This window comes from Rana temporaria, chromosome 2 (assembly GCF_905171775.1).
Source record: "Rana temporaria chromosome 2, aRanTem1.1, whole genome shotgun sequence".
NCBI classification, from domain to species: Eukaryota; Metazoa; Chordata; class Amphibia; order Anura; family Ranidae; genus Rana; species Rana temporaria.
The window spans coordinates 6,198,162-6,211,813 of NC_053490.1; the positions used below are offsets into that span (position 1 = coordinate 6,198,162).

The following is a 13,652-nucleotide window of genomic DNA, read 5'->3' on the forward strand; positions in this document are numbered from 1 at the left end:
TGGCCACGTTCGAGGCGGTACCATACGCCCAGAGCCACACTCGCATCCTACAGGCAGCCATCCTGTCAGCATGGAGCAGAAGGCCACAGGCCTTGGATATCCCGTTGCCGCTCTTATCAAGAGTCCGACAAAGTCTGTGTTGGTGGTTAGACCCTCAGAATCTACTGAAGGGGAAGTCTTTCAGCCCAGTGGCTTGGAAGATAGTGACCACAGACGCCAGCCTGACGGGCTGGGGAGCAATTTTGGATGGTTGCACTCGCCAAGGTACTTGGGCAAAGCCAGAGAAGCAGTTGCCCATCAACATCTTGGAGCTCAGAGCTGCTCGACTAGCCCTCAGGGCTTGGACGTCAAAATTGCAGGGGTTCCCGGTGAGAATTCAATCAGACAATGCCACGGCCGTGGCATACATAAATCACCAAGGGGGAACCAGGAGTCAAGCCGCTCAGAGAGAGGTGAGCTTGATTCTCCTATGGGCAGAGGCGCATGTGCCCTGCATATCGGCAATATTCATTCCAGGAGTGGACAACTTTCAGGCGGACTTCTTAAGCCGCCAGACTCTATGGCCGGGGGAATGGTCTCTGCATCCACAAGTCTTTCAAGCACTCTGCCAAAGATGGGGAGTGCCGGACGTGGATATCATGGCATCGAGACTCAACAAGAAACTAGACAGGTTCATATCCCGCTCAAGGGATCCGATGGCCTGCGGAACCGATGCGTTGGTTTGCCCTTGGCATCAGTTCAAACTTCTTTATGCGTTTCCCCCGCTCCAGTTACTACCCCGCCTGCTGCGCAGGATCCGGGTGGAACACATACCAGTCATCCTGGTAGCTCCAGCATGGCCCAGAAGGGCATGGTACTCACTCATCCTAAAGATGGTAGTGGGAGACCCTTGGACTCTTCCTCTACGGCCAGACCTGCTATCGCAAGGTCCGATCCTCCACCCTGCCTTACGGCATCTAAATTTGACGGCCTGGAAGCTGAATCCCTGATTCTCAGGGGTAGAGGTCTGTCTCAGAAAGTAGTCTCTACCCTAATCAGAGCCAGGAAACCGGTCTCTAGGGTGATTTATTACAGGGTCTGGAAGGCCTATGTAGGCTGGTGTGAGTCCAAGCGATGGCTTTTCTCGCAAATTTACCATCGATAGAGTATTAAGTTTTCTCCAGCTAGGAGTGGATAAAGGATTGGCATTAAGCACAATCAAAGGACAGATTTCTGCTCTGTCAGTGTGGTTTCAGCGGCCGCTGGCCACCCACTCGCTGGTTAAGACCTTCCTTCAAGGGGTCTTACGTATTAGACCTCCAGTTAAATCCCCGCTTTGTCCGTGGGATTTAAATCTTGTTCTGTCAAGTTTACAGAAACAACCGTTTGAGCCGTTGGCTGAAATTCCTTTGGTTCTACTGACAAGGAAGTTAGTATTTTTGGTTGCCATAGTTTCCGCAAGAAGAGTTTCGGAGCTAGCGGCCTTATCCTGTAAGGAACCATATCTTGTTTTTCATAAGGACAGGGTCGTTCTCCGCCCTCATCCTTCCTTCCTACCGAAGGTCATATCCAGTTTTCATTTGAACCAGGATTTGGTATTACCATCCTTCTTCCCTAAACCTACTTCCAGAAAGGAAGGGTTGCTGCATACCTTGGATATTGTCAGGGCATGAAGGCCTATCTTAAAGCTACAAAGAAGATCCGGAAAACAGATGTGCTGTTCATTCTACCGGATGGGCCCAAGAAGGGGCAGGCAGCTGCAAAGTCCACCATTTCTAGGTGGATTAAGCAATTAATCACTCAGGCCTACGGCTTGAAAGGGTTGCCTCCTCCAGTATCATTAAAGGCTCATTCTACTAGAGCCATGGGCGCCTCCTGGGCAGCACACCACCAGATCTCTATGGCTCAAGTTTGCAAGGCGGCAACCTGGTCTTCTGTCCACACGTTTACAAAATTCTACAAGTTGGACGTAAGAAGGAATACTGATACTGCCTTCGGGCAGGCAGTGCTGCAGGCTGCAGTTTGAGACCCTCGGATTCCGGGGGCTCCTCTTTTTTGAGTTAAATTTAAAATTTAAAATTATTTTTCTCAACTAAGTTGGATTTATTATGATTTGAGTATTTCTCTAAATTAAATCCTTTTGTCTTGGAGATGTTCTCCCTCCCCTCATTGTAAGCATTGCTTTGGGACATCCCATATAGTAATGAATGCCGCTCTGTGTCCCGTGATGTACGATAAAGAAAAAGAGATTTTTAATACAGCTTACCTGTAAAATCTTTTTCTTGGAGTACATCACGGGACACAGAGCTCCCACCCCTCTTTTTTGAGGACCATTTTGGGAGGCATACTGCTTGCTACAAAACTGAGGTACTCCTCCTATGGGAGGGGGTTATATAGGGAGGGGCATTTCCTGTTTGAGATTGCCAGTGTCTACACCTGAAGGTACTCCATATAACCCATATAGTAATGAATGCCGCTCTGTGTCCCGTGATGTACTCCAAGAAAAAGATTTTACAGGTAAGCTGTATTAAAAATCTCTTTTTCTGCTCTGATTTTAGCCAGCCACAGTGGAAAGTGACGGTAAGACCAGATGTTACTACTGATCTCATTCATATGTAACTGTTATATTTACTCTATGGAGCATGGTTTGCGCTGCTTGAGGGGCGGGCCCATTTAATCCATGGGTTGCACTAGCACAGTTACTTTAAATGTAATGCGTTACTGTGTGCGTTGTTACAGCAACACAACGCTGTGAATGGGCCCTCAGAGTTTAAGGTTCTTGTTTTATGTCAACACAACGCTGTGTATGGGTTCTCTGGGGGTCAAGGTTCTTGTGTTACGGCAACACAACGTTGTGAATGGACCTTCAGAGATCATCGTTCTTGTGTTACGGCAACACAACGCTGTGAATGGACCATCAGAGATCATCGTTCTTGTGTTACGGCAACACAACGCTGTGAATGGGCCCTCAGAGTTCAAGGTTCTTGTGTTATGTCAACACAAAGCAGAGAATGGGCCCTCAGAGCTCATGGTTCTTTCTTTATCGTACATCACGGGACACAGAGCGGCATTCATTACTATATGGGTTATATGGAGTACCTTCAGGTGTAGACACTGGCAATCTCAAACAGGAAATGCCCCTCCCTATATAACCCCCTCCCATAGGAGGAGTACCTCAGTTTTTACGCCAGTGTCTTAGGTGTTAGTCATGGTTTAGCTTGCCTCCGCATCCTTGGGATTAGGTGAGCTACCGGTTCTGTCCAAAAAAGCCTCAGCGCTAAAGTGGTCAGTAACCGGACCCCAAACCCTTGGGGTATAGCCCATAATGCTTTTCTTTTTAGAGAGCTGGACCCTGGGCCCAGAACTTAGAAACCTTTGCGTACCTAAAGTTTTCTGTTGCCAGGGTGCTATATGGGCCCAGGACAGTGGATCCTTCATAGGAACCCAGGGCCTGAAGGTCTAGACATCCCCACGGAGATGGGGGAAGATTGGGCCTCTTGCTTGGCAAAGTCCTGCGGCATGGAGCAGGTAAGTGAGGGGAAAACTTGCGGAACTTGGTTCTTAGCAGGTTTTTTTCTGGGGGGTCACAGGGGACATGCCTAAAGTTATGCACTGCATCTGGCAAACTAGTCACATATCATAAAGATAGGATGGCTCTCTATGTATTATTCCCCATAAGATGTGACCTCCCTTGTAGTGTTGGAAAAGCATTGAGTGGGGCCTGTGTTATATAAAAATATATGTGTGTGTCAGAGAGCTTTGCTTACCTGCAGGCCTCCAGGCGATGCTCCATTCAGTCTTCCTCCTCAGAGCCTGCAAGCAGGCAAAACGCTGACCTCCTCATGGTTCCAAGCTGCAGGCTGCAGTTTGCTGGAACAGAGAGGTCCCTTCCTCCCAAAATCCCCCCCCCCTCCCCCTGTCGGGAGGGGCATTTCCTGTTTGAGATGGCTGGGGGGGAAGGGCGGGTCAGTGGCTTAAAGGAAGGGGCGGCCCTTCCTTGTTTGTTTGTTCCATTCAATACTTTGGAACTGAGGAGAAAGACCAGAGCGGCAGCACGGGGCGCCGAGGACACACAGTGGCCAGAAAGGATATTGCAGTCTTCAGAGGACTGTTTTTTCAAGCCTAGAAATAGGCTGTTTCTTTTCCATCTCATAGTTTTTCTTTGCAATACTACTCAGGGGGACAGAATGTTTTTTCTTTCCTGGATTTGAAACAAAAAACGAAAAAAAAAAAAAAAAAAAAAAGTCATCTAGGGGAGAGGAAGCATTTTTTTATCCCCCAAACAGGTGTTTGGACAATTAACTTTTATAGTTCCAAATACCAATAGGTAGCAGGTGTACCTCGGTATTGTACCATGGTATGCCGCTGTTTTCCCTACAGGGAGCCTTGGGGCCATCGGGATCTGGGGCTGGAGCTGACGCGGGTCAGTCCAACCCTAAGATGGTCACGGAGGAGGTATTACTCACCTCTTTAAAAGAGGGCAGTAAGCGGAATAGATCTCCGTCGCCCGAGCGCGGACCCTCAGAAGAGGAGGTCCTTTCCTCAGGGGAATTGGACGACCTCTTGGACAAGGACCAAGTAGGTTCAGGGATCGAAGACCCGGATACAGAGGAGTCTGGGGCAGTCTCCCTGAGGGAGAGCTGGTGGATTCAAGGATTGTCGGACTTGGTCCATAGGGCATTCAACTTGCCAGTACCAGATCTCCAGGTATCGACGGTTTCAGCTTTGGGCTCACTGAGGGCGCCTCAAAGCAATGCTGTGTTTCCGATCCATCCTCTATTAGAGGGAATTTTGTTCCAAGATTGGAACAAGCCAGATAAGATCTTCTTACCACCTAAAAGGTTCTCTGTCCTATATCCTATGGAAGAAAAATTTTCCAAAAGATGGGCTACTCCTGCAGTGGACGCAGCCATCTCATGTGTTAACAGATCGTTAACATGCCCTGTAGAAAACATACAGGTGTTCAAGGATCCAGTTGATAAGCGCTTGGAAGCACTACTTAAGAACTCCTTCACTACTGCAGGGGCAGTAGTACAGCCAGCTGTGGCTGCGATTGGGGTCGCTCAAGCATTATCGGATCAATTTAAGCAGATGCTTAAACTTATTCCGGCCCAGCAGGCAGAAAAATTTTCGGATGTCCCTAAGGCCATATGTTTTACGGTAGACGCAATCAAGGATTCTATCCAGCAAGCGTCACGTTTATCGTTATCCCTTATCCATATGAGAAGACTCTTATGGTTAAAAAGCTGGGAGGCTGAGCCCCCATGCAAGAAGCTCCTGGTAGGGTTCCCCTTCCATGGAGGACGACTCTTCGGAGAAGACCTAGATAAATACATTCAGACCATTTCAAACGGCAAGAGTACTCTCTTGCCAACTAAGAAGAAGGTTCAGGGACCTGCGTTTAAACGACAGTATTCCCCTGGGCAGGGGCCCTCTAATGCCAAGCAGTATCGACGGCCTCCTGCAAAAGCAAACTTCGGCTTCAACAGCAGATCACAAGGACAGGCTGTTAGAGGCAAAAGGCAGTGGTTTCGCAAACCAGCAAAACCAGCCCCCAAGCCAACCTTATGAAGGGGCGCCCCCACCCACGAAGGTGGGGGGAAGGCTGCGACTCTTTTCAGAGATTTGGGAAGCCAGCATTCCCGACGAGTGGGTACGGTCTTCCGTGGCCACAGGCTACAAATTAGATTTCCTAAGGTTTCCTCCTCCTCATTTCCAGAAGTCGAGGATTCCAAACGATCCGGAAAAGGGAGCCGCATTAAGATCGGCATTAGATCATCTACTTTCCCAGGAAGTAATAGTAGAGGTACCAGTCCTGGAACAGGGGCTGGGTTTCTACTCCAACCTATTCATCATCCCAAAATCCAATGGAGATGTCAGGCCAATTTTGGACCTAAAGATGGTAAATGCATATCTAAAGATCCGCTCATTTCGGATGGAATCCGTGCGGTCAGCAGCTGCCACACTCCAGAAGGACGACTTCATGGCGTCCATAGACATAAAGGATGCCTACCTTCATGTTCCAATTTATCAGCCACATCAAAGATATCTACGCTTCATGGTGGCTTCGCGTCACTTCCAATTCGTGGCGCTTCCCTTCGGGTTGGCTACGGCCCCCCCGGGTGTTCACGAAGGTCCTAGCCCCAATCCTAGCCAAACTAAGGATCCAAGGGGTCACGATCCTAGCATACCTGGACGACCTCCTAGTCATAGATCACTCGTCTCCCGGCTTGGAGCGAGCAGTGGCCCTCACGGTCCAATACCTCGAGAGGTTCGGCTGGGTCCTAAATCGAGAAAAGTCAGCTTTCCAGCCCACAAAGCAGTTGGAATATCTCGGCATGAGATTAGACACAGAACAACAAGGAGTGTTCCTACCTCTAAGGAAGGTAAAAGCCATCAAGGAATTAATCCTACTGGTTCTAAGCAAGAAAGAACCGACTATTCGCCTATGTATGAGGTTACTAGGCAAGATGGTGGCCACATTCGAGGCGGTACCATACGCCCAGAGCCACACTCGCATCCTACAGGCAGCCATCCTGTCAGCATGGAGCAGAAGGCCACAGGCCTTGGATATCCCGTTGCCGCTCTCATCAAGAGTCCGACAAAGTCTGTGTTGGTGGTTAGACCCTCAGAATCTACTGAAGGGGAGGTCTTTCAGCCCAGTGGCTTGGAAGATAGTGACCACAGACGCCAGCCTGACGGGCTGGGGAGCAATTTTGGATGGTTGCACTCGCCAAGGTACTTGGGCAAAGCCAGAGAAGCAGTTGCCCATCAACATCTTGGAGCTCAGAGCTGCTCGACTAGCCCTCAGGGCTTGGACGTCAAAATTGCAGGGGTTCCCGGTGAGAATTCAATCAGACAATGCCACGGCCGTGGCATACATAAATCACCAAGGGGGAACCAGGAGTCAAGCCGCTCAGAGAGAGGTGAGCTTGATTCTTCTATGGGCAGAGGCTCATGTGCCCTGCATATCGGCAATATTCATTCCAGGAGTGGACAACTTTCAGGCGGACTTCTTAAGCCGCCAGACTCTATGGCCGGGGGAATGGTCTCTGCATCCACTAGTCTTTCAAGCACTCTGCCAAAGATGGGGAGTGCCGGACGTGGATATCATGGCATCGAGACTCAACAAGAAACTAGACAGGTTCATGTCCCGCCCAAGGGATCCGATGGCCTGCGGAACCGATGCGTTGGTTTGCCCTTGGCATCAGTTCAAACTTCTTTATGCGTTTCCCCCGCTCCAGTTACTACCCCGCCTGCTGCGCAGGATCCGGGTGGAGCACATACCAGTCATCCTGGTAGCTCCAGCATGGCCCAGAAGGGCATGGTACTCACTAATCTTAAGGATGGTAGTGGGAGACCCTTGGACTCTTCCTCTACGGCCAGACCTGCTATCGCAAGGTCCGATCCTCCACCCTGCCTTACGGCATCTAAAATTGACGGCCTGGAAGCTGAATCCCTGATTCTCAGGGGTAGAGGTCTGTCTCAGAAAGTAATCTCTACCCTAATCAGAGCCAGGAAACCGGTCTCTAGGGTGATTTATTACAGGGTCTGGAAGGCCTATGTAGGCTGGTGTGAGTCCAAGCGATGGCTTTCTCGCAAATTTACCATCGATAGAGTATTAAGTTTTCTCCAGCTAGGAGTGGATAAAGGATTGGCATTAAGCACAATCAAAGGACAGATTTCTGCTCTGTCAGTGTGGTTTCAGCGGCCGCTGGCCACCCACTCGCTGGTTAAGACCTTCCTTCAAGGGGTCTTACGTATTAGACCTCCAGTTAAATCCCCGCTTTGTCCGTGGGATTTAAATCTTGTTCTGTCAAGTTTACAGAAACAACCGTTTGAGCCGTTGGCTGATATTCCTTTGGTTCTACTGACAAGGAAGTTAGTATTTTTGGTTGCCATAGTTTCCGCAAGAAGAGTTTCGGAGCTGGCAGCCTTATCCTGTAAGGAACCATATCTTATTTTTCACAAGGACAGGGTCGTTCTCCGCCCTCATCCTTCCTTCCTACCGAAGGTTGTATCCAGTTTTCATTTGAACCAGGATTTGGTATTACCATCCTTCTTCCCTAAACCTACTTCCAGAAAGGAAGGGTTGCTGCATACCTTGGATATTGTCAGGGCCATGAAGGCCTATCTTAAAGCTACAAAGAAGATCTGGAAGACAGATGTGCTGTTCATTCTACCGGATGGGCCCAAGAAGGGGCAGGCAGCTGCAAAGTCCACCATTTCTAGGTGGATTAAGCAATTAATCACTCAGGCCTACGGCTTGAAAGGGTTGCCTCCTCCAGTATCATTAAAGGCTCATTCTACTAGAGCCATGGGCGCCTCCTGGGCAGCACACCACCAGATCTCTATGGCTCAAGTTTGCAAGGCGGCAACCTGGTCTTCTGTCCACACGTTTACAAAATTCTACAAGTTGGACGTAAGAAGGAATACTGATACTGCCTTCGGGCAGGCAGTGCTGCAGGCTGCAGTTTGAGACCCTCGGATTCCGGGGGCTCCTCTTGTTCGAGTTAAATTTAAAAATTTTATTTTTCTCAACTAAGTTGGATTTATTATGATTTGAGTATTTCTCTAAATTAAATCCTTTTGTCTTGGAGATGTTCTCCCTCCCCTCATTGTAAGCATTGCTTTGGGACATCCCATATAGTAATGAATGCCGCTCTGTGTCCCGTGATGTACGATAAAGAAAAAGAGATTTTTAATACAGCTTACCTGTAAAATCTTTTTCTTGGAGTACATCACGGGACACAGAGCTCCCACCCCTCTTTTTTGAGGACCATTTTGGGAGGCATACTGCTTGCTACAAAACTGAGGTACTCCTCCTATGGGAGGGGGTTATATAGGGAGGGGCATTTCCTGTTTGAGATTGCCAGTGTCTACACCTGAAGGTACTCCATATAACCCATATAGTAATGAATGCCGCTCTGTGTCCCGTGATGTACTCCAAGAAAAAGATTTTACAGGTAAGCTGTATTAAAAATCTCTTTTTTGTTACGGCAACACAATGCTGTGAATGGGCCCTAAGAGTTCAAGGTTCTTGTGTTACGGAAACATGAAGCTGCAAATGGTCCCTCGGGGGAACATGGTTCTTGTGTTATGTCAACACAAAGCTGTGAATGGTTGTTGTGTTATGTCAACACAAAGCTGTGAATGGTTGTTGTGTTATGTCAACACAAAGCTGTGTCCTTTAAAAGCTCATGATTCTTGTGTTACAGCAACATGAACCTAAGAAAGGTCCCTCAGAGCTCCTGGTTCTTGTGTTACGGCAACACAACGCTGTGAATGGACCTTCAGAGATCATCCTTCTTATGTTACGGCAACACAACGCTTGAATGGGCCCTCAGAGCTCATGGTTCTTGTGTTACGGCAACACAACGCTGTGAATGGGCCCTCAGAGCTCATGGTTCTTGTGTTACGGCAACACAACGCTGTGAATGGGCCCTCAGAGCTCATGGTTCTTGTGTTACGGCAACACAAAGCAGAGAATGGGCCCTTAGAGATCATGGTTCTTGTGTTGCAGCAACACTAAGCAGTGTATGGGTCCTCAGAGATCATGGTTCTTGTATTACCGCAACACAACGCTTGAATGGGCCTTCAGAGCTCATGGGTCTTGTGTTATGGCAACCCAATGCTATGAATGGGCCTTCAGAGCTCATGGTTCTTGTGTTACGGCAACACAAAGCTGTGAATGGGCCTTCAGAGATCATGGTTCTTGTGTTACGGAAACACAACGCTGTGACTGGGCCCTCAGAGATCATGGTTCTTTTGCTACGGCAACACAATGCTGTGAATAAGCCCTTGGAGTTCAAGTTTCTTGTGTTATGTCAACACAATGCTGTGAGTGGGCTCTCAGAGCTCATGGTTCTTGTGTTGCAACAACACTAAGCTGTGTATGGGTCCTCAGAGCTCAAGGTTCTTGTGTTACTGAAACACAAAGCTGCAAAAGGTCCTTCGGCGCTCATGGTTTTTGTGTTATGTCAACACAAAGCTGTGTCCTTAAAAGCTCATGATTCTTGTGTTACAGCAACATGAACCTGAGAATGGACCCTCAGAGCTCATGGTTCTTGTGTTACGGCAACACAACGCTGTGAATGGGCCGTCAGAGCTCATGGTTCTTGTGTTACATCAACACAATGCTGTGAGTGGGCCCTCAGAGCTCATGGTTCTTGTGTTACGGCAACACAACGCTGTGAATGGGCCTTCAGAGCTCATGGTTCTTGTGTTACGGCAACACAAAGCTGTGACTGGGCCGTCAGAGCTCATGGTTCTTGTGTTACATCAACACAATGCTGTGAGTGGGCCCTCAGAGCTTATGGTTCTTGTGTTACGGCACTACAATGCTGTGAATGGGCCGTCAGAGCTCATGGTTCTTGTGTTACGGCAACACAAAGCTGTGACTGGGCCCTCAGAGCTTATGGATCTTGTGTTACGGCAACACAACGCTGTGACTGGGCCCTCAGAGCTTATGGATCTTGTGTTACGGCAACACAACGCTGTGAATGGGCCTTCAGAGATCATGGTTCTTGTGTTACGGCAACACTAAGCAGTGTATGGGTCCTCAGAGATCATGGTTCTTGTATTACCGCAACACACCGCTTTAATGGGCCTTCAGAGCTCATGGGTCTTGTGTTATGGCAACCCAATGCTATGAATGGGCCTTCAGAGCTCATGGTTCTTGTGTTACGGCAACACAAAGCTGTGAATGGGCCTTCAGAGATCATGGTTCTTTTGCTACGGCAACACAATGCTGTGAATAAGCCCTTGGAGTTCAAGTTTCTTGTGTTATGTCAACACAATGCTGTGAGTGGGCTCTCAGAGCTCATGGTTCTTGTGTTGCAACAACACTAAGCTGTGTATGGGTCCTCAGAGCTCAAGGTTCTTGTGTTACTGAAACACAAAGCTGCAAAAGGTCCTTCGGCGCTCATAGTTTTTGTGTTATGTCAACACAAAGCTGTGTCCTTAAAAGCTCATGATTCTTGTGTTACAGCAACATGAACCTGAGAATGGACCCTCAGAGCTCATGGTTCTTGTGTTACGGCAACACAACGCTGTGAATGGGCCGTCAGAGCTCATGGTTCTTGTGTTACATCAACACAATGCTGTGAGTGGGCCCTCAGAGCTCATGGTTCTTGTGTTACGGCAACACAACGCTGTGAATGGGCCTTCAGAGCTCATGGTTCTTGTGTTACGGCAACACAAAGCTGTGACTGGGCCGTCAGAGCTCATGGTTCTTGTGTTACATCAACACAATGCTGTGAGTGGGCCCTCAGAGCTTATGGTTCTTGTGTTACGGCACTACAATGCTGTGAATGGGCCGTCAGAGCTCATGGTTCTTGTGTTACGGCAACACAAAGCTGTGACTGGGCCGTCAGAGCTCATGGTTCTTGTGTTACATCAACACAATGCTGTGAGTGGGCCCTCAGAGCTTATGGTTCTTGTGTTACGGCACTACAATGCTGTGAATGGGCCGTCAGAGCTCATGGATCTTGTGTTACGGCAACACAACGCTGTGAATGGGCCTTCAGAGATCATGGTTCTTGTGTTACGGCAACACTAAGCAGTGTATGGGTCCTCAGAGATCATGGTTCTTGTGTTACATCAACACAACTCTGTGAATGGGCCCTCAGAGTTTTCACAGATCTATGCCATCCTGTGCCCGTTACAATGTCTGACTTTTTCCTCTTCCCCCATCCCTCCAGGTATCCGGCAAATTCCAGTCTCCTCGTATTGCAGCGATGTTGTTTGTTCGGATATGTACACAATCAGTGGTCATCACGACAAGAAGATCCGGTTCTGGGACAGCAGGTACCCAATCGGGAAAAAGTGTCACTAAGGCCGAATGATTTTCCTAATGTTGGATGGAATGGTGACGGGTTAGAACCTTTGTTGGGTTTATGCTCCTCTTACTCATTGTGACACTTGGCTAGGAGGGGAGGCAAGGCCCTAGGCATTGGAATGGGGGGGGGGGGATTTGAGGAGTTAGCATGGTTTAAATAGCTCTATATATTGGTTTGGCTTAAAGGGGGTGTGGTTAAATAGAGTCTGAGATGATTTACAGGGGTGTATTATACTGGGGATGGGTACAGTCTGACCTGAGGGGTGTATTATACTGGGGATCAGTACAGACTGACCTGGGGGGTGTATTATACTGGGGATGGGTACAGACTGACCTGGGGGGTGTATTATACTGGGGATCAGTACAGACTGACCTGGGGGGGTGTATTATACTGGGGATGGGTACAGACTGACCGGGGGGGTGTATTATACTGGGGATCAGTACAGACTGACCTGGGGGGGTTTATTATACTGGGGATCAGTATAGACTGACCTGGGGGGTGTATTATACTGGGGATGGGTACAGACTGACCTGGGGGTGTATTATACTGGGGATCAGTACAGACTGACCTGGGGGGTGTATTATACTGGGGATCAGTACAGACTGACCTGGGGGGTGTATTATACTGGGGATGGGTACAGACTGACCTGGGGGGTGTATTATACTGGGGATGGGTACAGACTGACCTGGGGGGTTTATTATACTGTGGATGGGTACAGACTGACCTGGGGGGTGTATTATACTGGGGATCAGTACAGACTGAGCTGGGGGGTGTATTATACTGGGGATGGGTACAGACTGACCTGGGGGGTGTATTATACTGGGGATGGGTACAGACTGACCTGGGGGGTGTATTATACTGGGGATAGGTACAGACTGACCTGGGGGGTGTATTATACTGGGGATAGGTACAGACTGACCTGGGGGGTGTATTATACTGGGGATCAGTACAGACTGACCTGGGGGGTGTATTATACTGGGGATGGGTACAGACTGACCTGGGGGGTGTATTATACTGGGGATGGGTACAGACTGACCTGGGGGTGTATTATACTGGGGATCAGTACAGACTGAGCTGGGGGGTGTATTATACTGGGGATGGGTACAGACTGACCTGGGGGGTGTATTATACTGGGGATGGGTACAGACTGACCTGGGGGGTGTATTATACTGGGGATAGGTACAGACTGACCTGGGGGGTGTATTATACTGGGGATGGGTACAGACTGACCTGGGGGGGTGTATTATACTGGGGATCAGTACAGACTGACCTGGGGGGTGTATTATACTGGGGATGGGTACAGACTGACCTGGGGGGTGTATTATACTGGGGATGGGTACAGACTGACCTGGGGGGTGTATTATACTGGGGATCAGTACAGACTGACCTGGGGATGTATTATACTGGGGATGGGTACAGACTGACCTGGGGGGTGTATTATACTGGGGATGGGTAGAGAGAGACCTGGGGGGTGTATTATACTGGGGATGGGTACAGACTGACCTGGGGGGGTGTATTATACTGGGGATGGGTAGAGACTGACCTGGGGGGTGTATTATACTGGGGATGGGTACAGACTGACCTGGGGGGGTGTATTATACTGGGGATGGGTAGAGACTGACCTGGGGGGTGTATTATACTGGGGATGGGTACAGACTGACCTGGGGGGTGTATTATACTGGGGATGGGTACAGACTGACCTGGGGGGTGTATTATACTGGGGATGGGTAGAGACTGACCTGAGGGGTGTATTAACCTGGGGATCAGTACAGACTGACCTGAGGGGTGTATTATACTGGGGATGGGTACAGACTGACCTGGGGGGTGTATTAT

General features: G+C 49.0%; 1 protein-coding gene across 1 annotated transcript in view; it reads left to right on the plus strand.

Annotated features, from left to right (window-relative positions):
* The window catches only part of ATG16L2 (autophagy related 16 like 2), a 122,706-nt gene that overhangs the window by 67,386 nt on the left and 41,668 nt on the right, over positions 1 to 13,652 (plus strand). The window contains exon 14 of the mRNA XM_040339781.1: positions 11,682 to 11,787. Coding sequence (XP_040195715.1) covers positions 11,682 to 11,787 — 106 coding nt within the window. The remainder of the gene's footprint in view (positions 1 to 11,681; positions 11,788 to 13,652) is intronic.